The sequence below is a fragment of the Cervus canadensis genome, chromosome 7, assembly GCF_019320065.1.
Source record: "Cervus canadensis isolate Bull #8, Minnesota chromosome 7, ASM1932006v1, whole genome shotgun sequence".
NCBI classification, from domain to species: Eukaryota; Metazoa; Chordata; class Mammalia; order Artiodactyla; family Cervidae; genus Cervus; species Cervus canadensis.
In genome coordinates this window covers 58,938,446-58,953,761 of record NC_057392.1, presented here as the reverse complement: position 1 = coordinate 58,953,761, position 15,316 = coordinate 58,938,446, and the positions used below count along the sequence as shown (strand labels likewise).

Sequence of the window (15,316 nt, the reverse complement as noted above, 5' to 3'; positions counted from 1 at the left end):
ATGCAGGAGACATGGGTTAGATCCCTGATCCCAGAAGATCCCACATGCCTTGAAGCAACCAAGCCTGTGAGCCACAACTACTTTTTTTTTTTTTTCGCCACAACTACTGAGCCTGCGCTGTTGAACCCAGGAGCTGCCCCCCACGTTCAGAAACTACTGAGGCTTGTGTGCCTAGAGCTGGTGCTCCAAAACAAGAGAAACCACCTCAGCGAGAAGCCTGTGCAGTGCAACTAGAGTAGCCCTCAATTGCTGCAACTAGAGAAAAGCCTTCACAGCAATGAAGACCCAACACAGCCAAAACTAAATAAAATTTAAAAAATAAAATATTGGCTTATTTTTAGGAATACTGAGTAGAAAAGGAGAGTTGGAGCCAGATAATGAATACCCTGACTGCCAAACTCAGGAATATAGGCCACTCTATAGGTAATTGTCTCCTGAAGACTTTTGGAAGGTAAAATATTTGATCAACTTGCATTTTGGTTTGTATTTTGGAAGTGGTATATACAGTGATTTGGAGAGGACAACTGAGGCAGGGAGACTAGCAATGAGGCTGTAACTACAAAATTAAAAAAAGAAAGGGAGGTGAGTCTAAATTATGGCAAAAGGAGAGAGAAGTGGGTGGTGATGGTGATGCATAGGACTGGAAGTGACTGGGTTTATTGGGAAGGAGGAGGAGAACTGATACAACTAAAGGCTTCTAGCCTGAAAGACTTAAGGAAGTCAGAGGAGCCACTAATTAAGACCAGGAACACTGATTTTCAAAAGGCTGTTTGAGGGGCTTGGGAGATGTTCAGTGGAGGCGCTCAGCAGGCAGCAGAGATTGGTCCTAAAGACAGGCCAAGCCCATAGTTGAAGGTCTGTCACTGGGCTGCTGGGAGTGAAAGAATCCAGGCAAGAAGAACAAAGGGAGAGGGGAGAAGGCAGGGCAATGCCTCCTCCTAAAGGAACAAAGCAGGTTACAGAGGTGGGAGGAGACCCAAGAGATAAAGAGAGAATAGAACTGAAGGAGGGGAAGTCAGTGTCACACGCAGCTGTGAGCTTTGCTAGGATGACCATGCAGGGCTCCTTCTGCCACCCTTGTTACCCTTCTTGGAGGGCAATTCCAGTGCATCCAAAAAAGTGGTTGCTTACCTCGATGCCATCCAAGAGAACTTTCCATAATGCTGAGAATGCTCTATTGAATATGTTTGTGTAGCCACAGGCCACAGATGGTGACAAAGCACTTGAAATGTGACAATTGAGGAACATTTTTAACTTAAGAGCTGAGCTCCTTAATCTTTAAGACACTGGTTTATAAAAAGGGCTGGGTTTAAGATACGATTTCTGATAGCTCAGCAGTTCAGTCACTCAGTCATGTCTGACTCTTTGCAACACGGAATTCATGATATCATGGAGGATATGTCTCTATGGTGTGGACACAAGCACAGAGATAACTAAAGAATGTGGTATGCTTGCAAAACATTTCTCAGTGGTTTTTTCTGGAAGATAAGATAGACATTATGCTCCCAATTTTTCTGAGGAAGAAGCTGAGATTCAGGCAGGAAGAGCAGCATGTCCAAGTTCCTATGGTCATCCATGGGAGGTGATGGATGGTCCTCCCAGTGCCTACAGTCAGTTATTCCTGTCACACCAAATGAAAGTCAGCGGACAAGAGCAATGGGAAAGGACATGCAGAAGGTGACTTAGATGGAGACAGTTGGATGGATGGAGACCCCAATAATGCCCATACAGTGGCTGTGAAGAGCCTGAAAGACCCAAATTGAACACAGATGAAGGAATTTGTATGCTTGAAACAGGGGAGCTGTGTGAAATTAGACTGAAAAGGTGAGCATGTGATTAACATCAGTGACAGACTGAGTCAGAGTACAAGTCAGGATGGATCAGGAAAATCCTGCAGGTAGTTAGATATTTGGGAGGTTCTTCCAATGTAATCCCAGCTTGAGGAGCTGAGGACCTGGGTTAGGGGCTGTTCAGTTCAGTTCAGTTGCTCAATCATGTCTGACTCTTTGTGACCCCATGGACCACAGCACACCAGACTTTCCTGTCCATCACCAATTCCCAGAGCTTGCTCAAACTCATGTCCATCAAGTCAGTGATGCCATCCAACCATCTCATCCTCTGTCATCCCCTTCTCCTCCTGCCTTCAATCTTTCCTAGCATCAGGGTCTTTTCCAATGAGTCAGTTCTTCACATCAGGTGGCCAAAGTATTGGAGCTTCAGCTTCAGCATCAGTCCTTCCAATGAGTATTCAGGACTGATTTCCTTTAGGACTGACTGGTTTGATCTCTTTGCAGTCCAAAGGACTCTCTCAAGAGTCTTCTCCAACACCACAGTTCAAAAGCATTAATTCTTCAGTGCTCAGCTTTCTTGTGGTCTAACTCTTACATCCATATGACTCCTGGAAAAACCATAGCTTTGACAAGATGGACCTTTGTTGGCAAAGTAATGTCTCTGCCTTTTATATGCTGTCTAGGTTTCTCAGATTTTTTTCCAAGGAGCAAGCATCTTTTAATTTCATGGCTGCACTCACCATCTGCAGTGATTTTGTAGCCCAAGAAAATAAAGTCTATCACTGTTTTCATCGTTTCCCCATCTATTTGCCATGAAGTGATGGGACCGAATGCCGTGATCTTCATTTTTTGAATGTTGAGTTTTAAGCCAGCTTTTTCACTCTCCTCTTTCACTTTCAAGAGGCTCTTTAATTCCTCTTTGCTTTTTGCCATAAGAGGTGGTGTTATCTGCATATCTGAGGTTATTGATGACTCAGCAGAACTGATACCAAAATAGTTTAAAAGCTTTCTGCATACAACATGACATATTGAGAAATGTTAGAATGAGTACCCTTCTGAATGGGCACTTAATTCTCAATAAATTAATCTGAATGAATTGGCTGAAAGAGCAATTACATTGTTTGGATTGCTGAGAACCCTCAAGAAACTGTTCATTTATAACATATTTCTCCACAACCATCGATCTCACTACAACCCTTCCCACTTCCAACTCTTATTAGCAGCACAGGAGCTTGATTTGGTGACCATGCCCAGGACACAGGCTGCAAGGACTTTGGCCCACCGTAGTGATTCAAGGCAAGGTGTACTCCATATCCCGTGCAACCAACCAGCTCCACTACTGGCCCCTCCCCTCTGTCACTTCACTGCTGGATATTCAGATCCAAGTTTCCGTGACTCCAAAGCCACTCAAAGACAGCTTATTCTCCTCCCAGAGAATTATTTTCCACACCAAGAGTTTTAGAAAATCCAAAATAATTTTATTCACTTTTTCAGATTTTTGCTTCCACAAGGTGTTCAGCAAACATGCTAAGGCGACAGAATGTCTAGTTGGTCACGACATGCAATGCTGACCATTCAACAGATGACAGCAGTGACCACGCCCACCTGAGCTACTGGCCCCACGGCACAATCAAGGTTGGCGGGAACACACCAAACCACACGGCAATCAGCAACCTGAGGTAGGTCTCTTTACAGTACAAAAACTTCTACACCAGTGTGAGACACTGATTAGCAAGAGCTGCTTAAAGTCGCGGACTTTGGAGAAAGGAAGAGACTCTGCGGCAACCGCAGGAAGAAAGGAAAACAGACCCACAAAATCCTGAACCCTGTCACTGAACTGTGGGGGTGTGGGGCCAGGCAAATAAAGAAGGACCATCGGGCCAAGCAGCAGTGGGCTCTGGGGCTTGGAACCAATGGTTTCAAGGAGCCAGAGAGCTCTGTGCATTGGCCAGCGTTGGGAACCTGAGGCAGTGGGACACTTGGAGCAGACTCAATGCTTGCTGAGAAGCAACAGCAGTAAAGAGGAAGGCAGGAGGGACACTCCCCCTTTGCCGAGGAAGGTTCTGTGATTCTCGTTCCCGGTGGAGGGAGAGGAGAGGGGTCTGGGACTTTGACCCACTGCTCTCCCAACAGAAACAGTGAGGTGACAACAGGACAGAAAGCAGGAGCCCTGAGAATTCACGGTGCTCTGCGCAGCTTCCGGTGGCCCCCGCTCTGCCCCACCCCAGGGTGGCTGCTGGGAAGGCAGCAGGGGGGCCGCTGGAGGGCCGGCTACTGCTACACTCCTTCCTTTCGGACACCCAGAAATCCTGGCACCGTGAAACAGCCAGCTGGGGAAGAACGCACGCTACCTTCCTATAGTCTAATAGCAAAACCAGACCTCTAGTGCAGCAGACTGTACAAAAATGATAGAAAGGAATCTGCACTGTTCTTAGCACAGTGCTTATTTTAATATAAAATAAACAGCTTACATTTTCACTGGAAATATAGGCTATGTACAGAATTATATATAGATATAGCTACACGTATAAAGCTTCATTATAGGCCTCTGATACATATATAATAACGGTTCCCTGAACCTTTTAGAGTGCAATTAAGAACAAAAACTAAATTTTGTTTACATGAATATGGAATAAATACAATAATCAAAATAGGACTCTCCCTAAAAGTGAAACACACAAGCCAATCCTGAACTGCTATGCGAAAGATAAAATCGGGAAAGGCAAGGTTTCGGCAGGAGGATGCGGTGAGGGGCCCGCCCCAGGCAGGGAATGGCAATGCTCCAAAGAAAAGAGACATGGGCAGTACTGGGGGAGTTAGCCCTTGACGGCGATCTTGTTCTCTGCAGCAGCAAACATGGCGTAGAACCGGGAGCTGTCGTTGGAAAGAAGGACTGATGGGGTGTCGAATTCCACCACCTACAGAGGAAGAAGACAGCATCGGAAGGTGACTCGGGGACACTCGGGGTGTCTTACAGGATCCACTGCTCAGGAAGAGGGGCAAAGTTCCAAACCCCCTGAGGATGGAATCAAGGTGGCAATCTGGCTAGCTCTGCCACGCCCACCTGGGTTCTCTCTCTTCAACTCAGTCAATTATCCATTCCCATGATGGACTACTAGGCAGTCACCAGAAATCACACTGCAGTAGAAAACTGAACAGTGTGCTGGCAGAACCTGTCTCCCAGACAGAGGCCACATACTCACTCCCCCAGGCTCCCTTGCTGCAGGGCAAAGGTATGTGATTGGACTCTGGCCAAGGAGCGATAAGAGGACATCTCCTGGGATGCTCCTAGGAAAGGCTATCCTGTCCAACAGAGACAGGCATAGGACAAAGTGTCTTCCTGGAGGCTGGCCATGTGATGGTATGAGGTTGGGTGCCAGAGCAGACACCCTGTACAGTAAGGAGGGAGGCAGACACTGGCTCTCTTATGGGATAGGCAGGGTTTAAGCAGGTCCACATGGAAGAGCAAGCAGAGGAAAGGGCATTTTAGGTAGATGGAACTGTATGAGTAAACACAAAGGTGGAAATGCTTAGGGGATCCAAGGTGGTTTATATCCAACAGCACTGCAAGGAAATAGCAGGAAATGAAAAAGCCTGGGGGCCAGTATGTGGGAAAGCTGAGAACAGCAAGAAGTTTGGCACCACTACATGACTGCAAAAAGCAGACGTGTGGTGGCTGGTCTCAACAGCTTTGGAAAACCCATGACTGAACTACAAGGTACACGTGCTCTCTGACCTAAGTCAAAGTGTTACTGTTCACAAGCAACAAAAGAACGGGTAGCGAAGCATAATGAGAACCCAACAGGCATGCTCCAGACTCAATCTCTTGATTGGGAGGACTGCATCCCATGCAAAAGGAACCAGGCTGGAGTCACTATGGCTGCTTATCTGAATGCTACCAGGGCCATTAGCCCAATCCTGCCAGGGGCCAGTTCTCCTCCCAGACAAGGCCACATGCCAAACCAAGGTCCCTTGGGGGCTCAGTACCTGCCCCTGGGCCAGCACCATAATCCTATCAGAGCCTAGGACTGTGTGTAGGCGATGGGCAATTGTCAGCATGGTGCAGTCAGCGAACGCTTCTCGGATGGTCTCTTGGATCAGTAAGTCTGTCTCGGTGTCCATGGCAGCTGTGGCTTCATCTAGAATCAGAATCTGCCGGGGAAGAGAGGAGAAAGAGGGATCCAACCAATTCCTTAAGCATTCTAGTTAATCTAGGTTTCACCAAAATGTGTTTTAGGATTTGAGTTTTTTTTGTTTTCTTTTTTTTAGGATTTGAGTTTTATATCATACATTGTTTTTTTCTAAATAGGTACACACAAATGTAAAAATACTGTTTTGTTTAGAACTGATATAACTTCAAATTTATATGTTTGCCTTGATTTCCACAAATACAAGAAATACTGATCTAATAAACTACTCGCCTCACTTGCTCTGTGACTCTGAACAGTGATTTTTCTGGACTTCCCTTTTCCAGTTTTATCATGAGGGGACTGTATCTGATGATCTGGACATGTCTTACAGTTTTAAAATCTTTTAAGTCTATGGCTTCCAATACTACAACTACTCACAGGACAGAAACAAGGTGCCCCTGGAAACTGAAGGCTCGAGGCCATTAAAAATAAAAACAAAAAAGCAAACGAAATATCCATATACCCAAATTGTGTCAGGGTTAAACATCTCTCGGCATTCTCTTAAAAAAAGTGCCACTGAGTGACTTCCCTGGTGGCTCAGTTGTAAAGAATCCACCTGCCAACACAGGAGACATGGGTTCAATCCCTGGTCCAGGAAGATGCCACACAGCAACTAAGCCCAAGTGCCACAACTACTGAGCCTGTACTCTAGAGCCCAGGAGCTGCAACTACTGAAGCCTGTGATCCCTAGAGTCCAAGCTCAACAGGGTTGTTGTTCAATCGCTCAGTTGTGTCCTTCTCTATGCAATTCCATGGACTGCAGCACGCCAGGCTTCCCTGTCCATCACCAACTCTCAGAGCTTGCTCAAACTCATGTCCATTGAGTCAGTGATGCCATCCAACCATCTCATCCTCTGTTGTCCCCTTCTCCTCCTGCCTTCAATCTTTCCCAGCATCAGGGTCTTTTTCAATGAGTCAGTTCTTCACATCAGGTGGCCAAAGTATTGGAGCTTCAGCTTCAGCATCCGTCCTCCCAATGAATATTCAGGACTGATTTCCTTTAGGATGGACTGGTTAGATCTCCTTGCGGCCCAAGGGACTCTCAAGAGTCTTCTCCAACACCACAGTTCAAAAGCATCAATTCTTCAGTGCCCAGCCTTCTTTATGGTCCAACTCTCACATCCATACATGACTACTAGAAAAACCATAGCTTTGACTAGATGGACCTTTGTCGGCAAAGTGATGTCTCTGCTTTTTAATATGCTGTCTAGGTTTGTCATAGCTTTTTTTCCAAGGAGCAGGCGTCTTTTAACTTCATGGCTGCAGTCACCATCTGCAGTGATTTTGTAGCCCAAGAAAATAAAAGTCTGTCACTCTTTCCATCATTTCCCCATCTATTTTCCATGAAGTGATGGGGCCAGATGCCACGATCTTAGTTTTTTGAATGTTGAGTTTTAAGCCACCACAGTGAGAAGCCCACACCCAAGCCCAGCAACAAAGATTCAGTGCAACCAAAAAAAAAAAAAGTGCCACTTGGCTCAGAGACAAGAATGCCTTTGGACCTTATGCCACATGCAATGGCTATTCCTCCATCTTCCTGTGCTTCTGCTGACCCCCTCCTCGGCCACCCACCAGACTGCCTTACCTTACAGTGACGGAGTAAGGCTCTAGCTATGCACATGAGCTGCCGTTCCCCCACTGAGAAGTTATCCCCATTCTCCATCACTTCAGATTCAAGTTTCAGAGGTAGCTGAGCAATCTAGGGAGAAAGCAAATAGAGATTAGAAGGGTTAAAGAAAAAAAAAAAAAACAACCCTAAATTTTGAAAGAAAGAAAACAAAGCTAAATTTTGTTAAAAACCCAGTGGCAAAAATAAATTATTCTTAAACAGATGAAAGAATTATTAGCCAAGAATCTGGCTGACCTAGAAAGAACATACAGGTGCGATGATCATGTAGCAGGACCACATTTTCTAGGCCATTCCATATTTCAACTAAACTATTTATTAGTTTCATGTCATCAAAATGTCCCAGAAATTCCAATATTTTTATGTCCTGAAATTCTGTCATTTTTGGTCCTGAAAATATGGTCATGCAATGAGAGATGGGGTAAATAAAACTACGCTCTTTCTGAAGGCCAAAGCTGTAGACCCACGGCTGTCAAACTTTTCTTCCTATAAACTATAGAACCTGTTCTTCAAATGAAATTGTTTGAAGAAGCCCAATAGAGAGGTCATGAAGGCAGAGCTGACTTAGTTGAATTTGGGCAGGAGATCCTGGGCTGGTATGCAGGAGCACAAGAGACCCCACTCCAGGCCAGGGCTAATCTTAGTTCGGGGCCCCTGGAGGAGGCCTGCTGAGTTACTCTGAGAGGTTCATATGCATATTGCATGCTTTCTGTGGACTCAAAAAGTGATAAATCTTTTGCACATATATACATGCTTCAAAAGGATGTTGTACTGTTATGATTAATAAAATAGAACTTGATTTAAAAGCATTACTGAACTCTGAGTGGTTGTCATTATTAATATCTTCTCAATCAGTGGATGATACAATACAAAGGGAAATATGACCATGGGAGGGAATAAGAGAGGGGAAGTGAGGATAGGGAAATACCGACTTTTATACCCATTGTGAAATGTCTGGGAAGCCCTGCTCTGAAGTGCTCCCCCACAGACATCCTGGAGGTGGTGGGAAAGGCCCGGCTGGACCGAGGCAGCCAGAGCTCGCTGGGAAATGACCATGGCATCACCAAGTTTCCACCCTTTAAATTCTAGCAAAGTTCTCCCTCAGTTCTTTACTTACACATTCTTTCATGTGTGTCCTTTCTAGGGCATCCCAGATCTGGTCTTCAGTGTACTGGTTGAAGGGATCCAAATTTGACCTAATGAGAAACATAATAGGAATTTCTCAGGGATCCAAAACATAAGCAACCACCCTGCACAGGCTGACTGTGGTAAAGGTTTAAACAGTGGGGCTCAGACCCTGACAGCCACAGGTGGAGGCTGAGATGGGAGTGCTGCCACCCGCCTGTCACAGGAATGAGCCTCCCTTTCTTCTTTACAAAACTGCATTATTATTATTATGTAAATGATACAAGTTATTTATAGAAAAATTAAGAAATAGACATAAAAAGTAAAAAAACAACAACCCATATATATATATGTATATGTATGTGTGTGTGTATATATATATAGGATCTTAGCATGTGGGATCTTAATCCCCTGACCAGGGATCAAACCCATGTCCCCTGCACCGAAAGTGCAGAGCATTAACCACTGGACCACCTGAGAATTCCCTAAAATCAATATATGTTCAATCACTTATCAGACCCTTTAAACAAACACTGTTAGCATTTTGGCATATATCTTTCTAGATTTCTTTCTATGCATACGCATATTAAAATACATCTTTTATATGTATAAACTCAGAGAAATGCCCTCTCTCTTCTTGCTGCACCAGGGTGAGAGCCCTGTCACTGGGCGGGGGTCTCAACAGCTAGCTGACCAGGAAAGGAGCCGATCCTGCAGGAGAACGAGGGACAAAGCTGAGCAGAAAGGGGCTCAAGAGGAAGGATTTCACTGGCACCAAAAACCAGTTTGGGAACTGTTCTTGCTTAATGTACCAACAGTATCCACTTCAAGGACATTAAGACTGACACCAAAACAACAGGACTAGATAGCTCTTAAAGTGTTAAAGACAGGAGAAGAAGCTCTTTGTCGTGGAGGATGAGGTGAACAGGTGGGAGGAAACAGATATTGGGTGGAAGGTGGGCTGTAGAATTAATTTTGGGTGTCTGGTCTCAATCTAAACATCACACTTGTGGGTCCAGTAATCTTAAAGATATTAAGTATAATTTGTTTTGCTCATAAATTACACTCGAGGTGTGGGAAATAGAAAAACCTTTGGGACAACTGTAGCTCTGATCCACACTCGTCTCCATGTCTGGGGTGACTAATCCCGGGCATGCAAACACAAGCAGGTCATTACTGAAGAATTCTACCCGAGAGGAGAGTGTGGGCTGGTACATGCCATCTCTGGACTCCTGGGAGACTCACTACACAGTCCCACTCTCTCGTGTCCCGTCACACATGTGCTTCCCATCACTTAGAACATGAGATCACTCCCCACCTTCTGATGTGAGAGGCACTGGTAAAAAGCAAGGGCTCTGGAGCCAAACTGCTTGATTCCTTCACAGCTTCTATCAATGACAACTGTGTGACACTGGCCAAGTTAGCCTAACTTCTCTATACCTCAGTTTCCTTAAGTGTAAGACAGGGATAAAAGAGCAGCTCTTTGGACTTCCCTGGTGGCACAGTAGATAAGAATCTGTCTGCCAATACAAGGGACATGGGTTCGATCCCTGGTCTGGGAAGATTCCACATTCCTCAGAGCAACTAACCCTATACGCAACAACCACCGAGTCCGAGTGCTGCAACTACTGTAACCCGTGCACCTACAGCCTGTGCTCTGCAACAAGAGAAGCCACTGCAATGAGAAGCCTGCACACCTAAACAAAGACTAGCCCCCACTCTCTGCAACTAGAGAAAGCCCATGTGCAGCAACGAAGACCTAGTGCAACCAAAAAAAGAAAAGAGCACCTCCTCAAAACGCAGTTGTGGGAACTACAATTCATGTATGTAAAGCACTTACAGAAGCACCTGCTGCAGCCTTGGCAGTGTGTATGTGAGAGCTACTATTACTGCATTATTATTACATTGTTCCTGTTCCTGGCCTATGATTCCTTCTCAACCTTCAGCTCTCAACTTAGCTGGTGTCTTCAGGACGTGTCTTCTGGCCCTTCAGGCCTGGATTGGGGGTTCCCCCTGCTCACCCTTATGATGGCACACGTCACTGTTTCATTTGTCTCGCTCCTCCATTGGATTAGAATCCCTGTCTGGATCTTATTCACTGTTGTAGCTCAGGTACACTGTCTAATATTTTTTGTAAGAGTAACAGCCAACTGGGCTTGATCTGTACTCTGCCTCTTACCATCTGCATGACCTTGGACAAGTCACTCCTCAGTCTCCTCACCTATCAAATGGGGAGAAAGTGACGTGACATGACCTGGTAGATTGCTGTGAATATTAGAGATGTGTAGATACAGCGCCTGGAACATGATAGACATTTGATAGCTGGTAGCTGTTAAACTGACCAGGGACGTGGTCACTTTAAATGCCTGGTTACACTGTTTGGTGGTTTTGACTCTTACATTCAGCACATTTTCCAAGTGGACACAATAATCCCATGATCCTAAACACCAGGATCTGAAATAGTTCCAATGAAGTCCTACCCATGGAAAGTCTAGATGGGGAAGGCTAATCTCTGCAGGCATGTCATCCAGGAAGAACCCCCTCAGTTAAAGAAGGTGGTCCGATTTGTTGATAACCTAAAACTGAAATGGCAGACCACAGGCTAAGTCAAAGTAGAATCTCACCCATTTCTAATAAAAAAGACAAAACTGAAAGATGCTGAAAGCACCTGATTGTCCCTGTCCCTCTAACACTCTGGAGTCTGCACATGCATTGGGGTTGATGAAATCTGTGTCTATGGCTCTCCTTTCCAGTCACCTTTTTAGGGGAACTTTGTACTGATATACCACAGATCAGGGAGAGACTCAAACACGTGTTCTCCATCCCAAGACTGGGGGGATAAAAGGTTAATCATTTTCCCCTGATTCAAAACAGACTGGTGGAAATTCCCATGGGGCAAGATTAGCAAGACAATGCTCTGAGAGACATTTATCCAGATAGCAATGCAAGTTTTCATAATAAAATATTCTCTCTCCCATTTGTGTGGTCTAATATGGACTTCCTCATACTTTTATAGCAGAATTCTTGACCCTGGGGATCATAGTAGGGTTCTTAGTTTTGAACCAAAATGCTCAGAGCTCTTTTTTAAAACAAGAGACACTTCCCTGGTGGTCCAGTGGTTAACATTTTGCCTTCCAATGCAGAGGGCATAGATCCCGCATGCCTCATAGCCAAACAAACAAACATAAAACAGAAGCAATATGGTAACAAATTCAATAAAGACTTAAAAAAAAAAACCCACAAAACAAAGTTCCAGGACTTTTGTGGTGGTCCAGAAGTCCTCATCATCCTAGAAGGGGTACCTACTCCCATGGGAACTCATGATTGGATTTAAACAGGGGTTATGTTTAAAGCACCTGATCAAACACCATGCTTTGCCTGGTCTCCTGCTCCTCACCCTGCACTGTGTTCTCTATACACCCGCCCCACAGGACTGCATGCTGAAGAGTGGCCTATGCCCATTACAGAAAGTCAACTCTTCCTCAGGCAATAGGGTCTGTGGTTTAGCACCCGGCTGCTTTGGATCTGGCTCCTGCTCTGACTGTAGTTCCCATTTAGAGCCAGCAGAACCTCTTCTTGAGTTAGAATCTACCTGTTAGCCAGCTCTGCTAGGTCAATTCCTATTGTGTCTCCATGTACCCAGGTCTAGCCTGACAGCCTGCTCAGGCTCCTAAGGTTTGAGGCCCCACCTTGCCCTGGTTTTATCTCCAAGCTCCCTGATTATGAATATCTGCCTTTTGGGTCTCAGAACACTGCCCAGTCTCTACCACTGTGATCTGTTTGCCTGTAGAAAATTTGTATTTTCCTAAGGCTGGAATTACCAGCACCAATAACTTGATAAACTGCCACCTATGGTTTCACACCTCACTTTTTGGATTTCTGGTTTGGCCCGTCACCTACTGCTCAAATCTTCCCTTTCTCTATATCTTCCTGGAAGGACTGCATAATTTTAGGCTTTAGATTTTACCACTTGTTTAGATTCTTCCCAATTCTGCTGAGTCGAGTCCTTTGAGTTAAGACCTCAATAAATATATGTTCAAGATTGAAGGTCCATAATATTGGTTTGCAGGAAAGGAATGTGCAGATAGTTTCTCTAGAATTAGTCTAGGAAGTATTCTCTCTCTCTTTTGGCTGTGAGGCTTGTGGGGTTTCCCAAGCCAGGGATCGAACTGGGGCCCTCGGCACAGACAGTGAGGAGTCCTAACCACAGGACTGCCAGGGAAGTCCCAAAGAAATGTTAATACTGTACATTGATGCCTAGCATCATGGGTTGAAGAGTATCCCCCAAAAAGATATGCTGAAATTTAATCCTCAGTACCTAAGAATGTGACTTTATCTGGAAATAAATCAGTGTAGATGGTATTAGGTGAGATGAGGTTAGCCTGGAGTAGTAAAGTAGGGGAGACTCTCAATCTAGGACTGGCGTCCTTAGAAGAGAGAGGGCTACATAAAGACAGAGACAGGGAGAGGACCCATGTGACAAGAAAGGCAAAGACTGGAATGATGAATCTACAAGCCAAGCACACCAGAGATTGTTGGCAAACCACTGAAATGTAGTGGAGGCAAGGAAGGACCCTACAGGCTTCAGAGTACGGCCCTGATGACACTTGATGTCATCCTTCTAGCCCCAGAACTGTGAGAGTCAAGTTCTGTGGTTTTAAACTACCCAGTTTGTGGTACACTGTTGCAGCATCCCTAGCACACAAACACATCCAGTAAATTCATCAGATATGTCTACCAGACAAGCAGGAAGCAAACCAGAGTGCGGACCCTGCTCACTGAGCAGCTGCCCCATCAGACTCAGCAGACACCTGGACGGGCTTGACCTTCAACCTCGCCCAGGCCCATCACACCAGCTGAAGGAGCCCCCAAGACTAAGCCACGGGTTCCAGATATATAGGGAATATTTATGTGCACCAGCAGGTGTTGTTGTTTAGTCTCTCAGTCATTTCTGACTCTCTGCCACCCCATGGACTATGGCCCGCCAGGCTCCTCTGTCCATGGAATTCTCCAGGTAAGAATACTGGAATGGGTTGCCATTTCCTTCTCCAGGGGATCTTTCCTACCCAGGGATTGAACCTTTGTCTCCTGCATTGCAGGCAGATTCTTTACTGCTTGAGCCGTTGGGGAAGCCCCAGCAGGTGGTATACCTACACATTAAGGCAGACCAGACTGATCTCAACAGGGAACTCAACCAAGAATGAAAAAAACAAAAACACATCCTCATTACAGTGGCCAGATGGTCCCGGTCTGACCCACAAAAATGAAAGCAAGCAAAGTTATGTATCCACTGCATCAAGTACTTAGCTGGGTGAATGGACAGAAAGAAAATCTGATAATGAAGGTTATTTTTAACAGTCAGAAGTCCTGGAGTCCTATGTTGCCCAAAGTGTATTTTCATCTTTGTTTTTTTATATTTTATTTTTAGCAATATTCTAAGCTCACCTATTGACAACTACCGAATAAGGTCAAGAGTATCTCCCTAGGGGAATGAGGATACAGCAATTCCTTCCAGACACACAGACTGAGGACTGTCCTCTGTCCATGCGGGCGCCTCCCTGAAGCCTTGGGATTTCAGGGTAGGACTATGGGACCCTCAGACCTTCTGACAGGAAGCTAAAGGAAAGCTCAAAATAGTCATTCAGAAATATGGACTGATTTTGGCTTTTAGTTAAGAGTAGAGCGTGTGAAAAAGACTAAAGAGAAGAGCAAAGTTTGTGTGACAATTTTTCTCAAGAAAAGGGACAGAGACCTACTGCAAATCTGAAAGCAGGTAAGGGGATTTTAAAGATACTAGAAAAAGAAAGGTAACTAACAGTCAGGACGCCTGAGGAAGCAGGCCCAACCTTGGTGCTTGGAGAGACAGAGTACCTCTCAAGGTTATGACTGAGGAGTGTGTGGTGGGAACTTTAGGAGACAACACACCAAGTAGGGTGAGGAAGAGTCCAGGCTCTGAGCCAAATAGCCCAGATTCAAATTCTTATCTTTGGGCAAGTTATTTAACCACTTTGGGCTTTAGCTTTTTCACCTATAAATAGGCATAATAATAGTACCTACCTCATCGAATTTTGAGTACTTTAATTTTGATAAATTAATACAATTTAAATGCTCAGGACAGTAGGCCACGTTAGTCCTTAATAAGCTTAGCTAATACTATTGTTGTTCTTTAGAGTAGCAGTGTCTGGCACAGCGTGACTTTTTTTTTTTTTTTTTTTGGCCATGCCACAGCTTGCAGAATCTCAGTTCCCCGACCAGGGACTGAACCTGGGCCCAGGAGTGAAAGCCTAGAATCCTAACCACTAGGCAACCAGAGAACTCCCCAGAATGACCTTTTCCTTTTTTTAGGACAATTTTAAAAGACCAGTTTCAGGTTCACAGCAAAATTGAGACAAAGATACAGAGATTTCACACATACTCCCAGCCAGAAAGACTTCAACAAAACTTAGATAACATCTAGTGTTCTTCATAGTTATCCTAGATTTACCAATACTTGCTGACATTAAGACTAGAAGCTTTTGGGGATTCCTTTGTTCCACAGAGACTCAGATGTCAAAAAAAAAGTAAAATGGAGTCCCTTAAACAAC

The 15,316-nt window shown here is 44.9% G+C and overlaps 1 protein-coding gene across 5 annotated transcripts in view; it reads right to left on the bottom strand.

The window, feature by feature from the left end:
* Positions 1-3,246: 3,246 nt before the first annotated feature.
* The window catches only part of ABCC5 (ATP binding cassette subfamily C member 5), an 80,091-nt gene continuing 68,021 nt past the window's right edge, over positions 3,247-15,316 (bottom strand). For all 5 annotated transcript variants that reach the window (XM_043473574.1, XM_043473576.1, XM_043473575.1 and 2 more), the window contains 4 exons: positions 8,725-8,803; positions 7,566-7,679; positions 5,778-5,942; positions 3,247-4,708 (listed from right to left, as the gene is read on the bottom strand). In XM_043473574.1, coding sequence (XP_043329509.1) covers positions 4,607-4,708; positions 5,778-5,942; positions 7,566-7,679; positions 8,725-8,803 — 460 coding nt within the window. In that variant the 3' untranslated portion in view covers positions 3,247-4,606. The remainder of the gene's footprint in view (positions 4,709-5,777; positions 5,943-7,565; positions 7,680-8,724; positions 8,804-15,316) is intronic.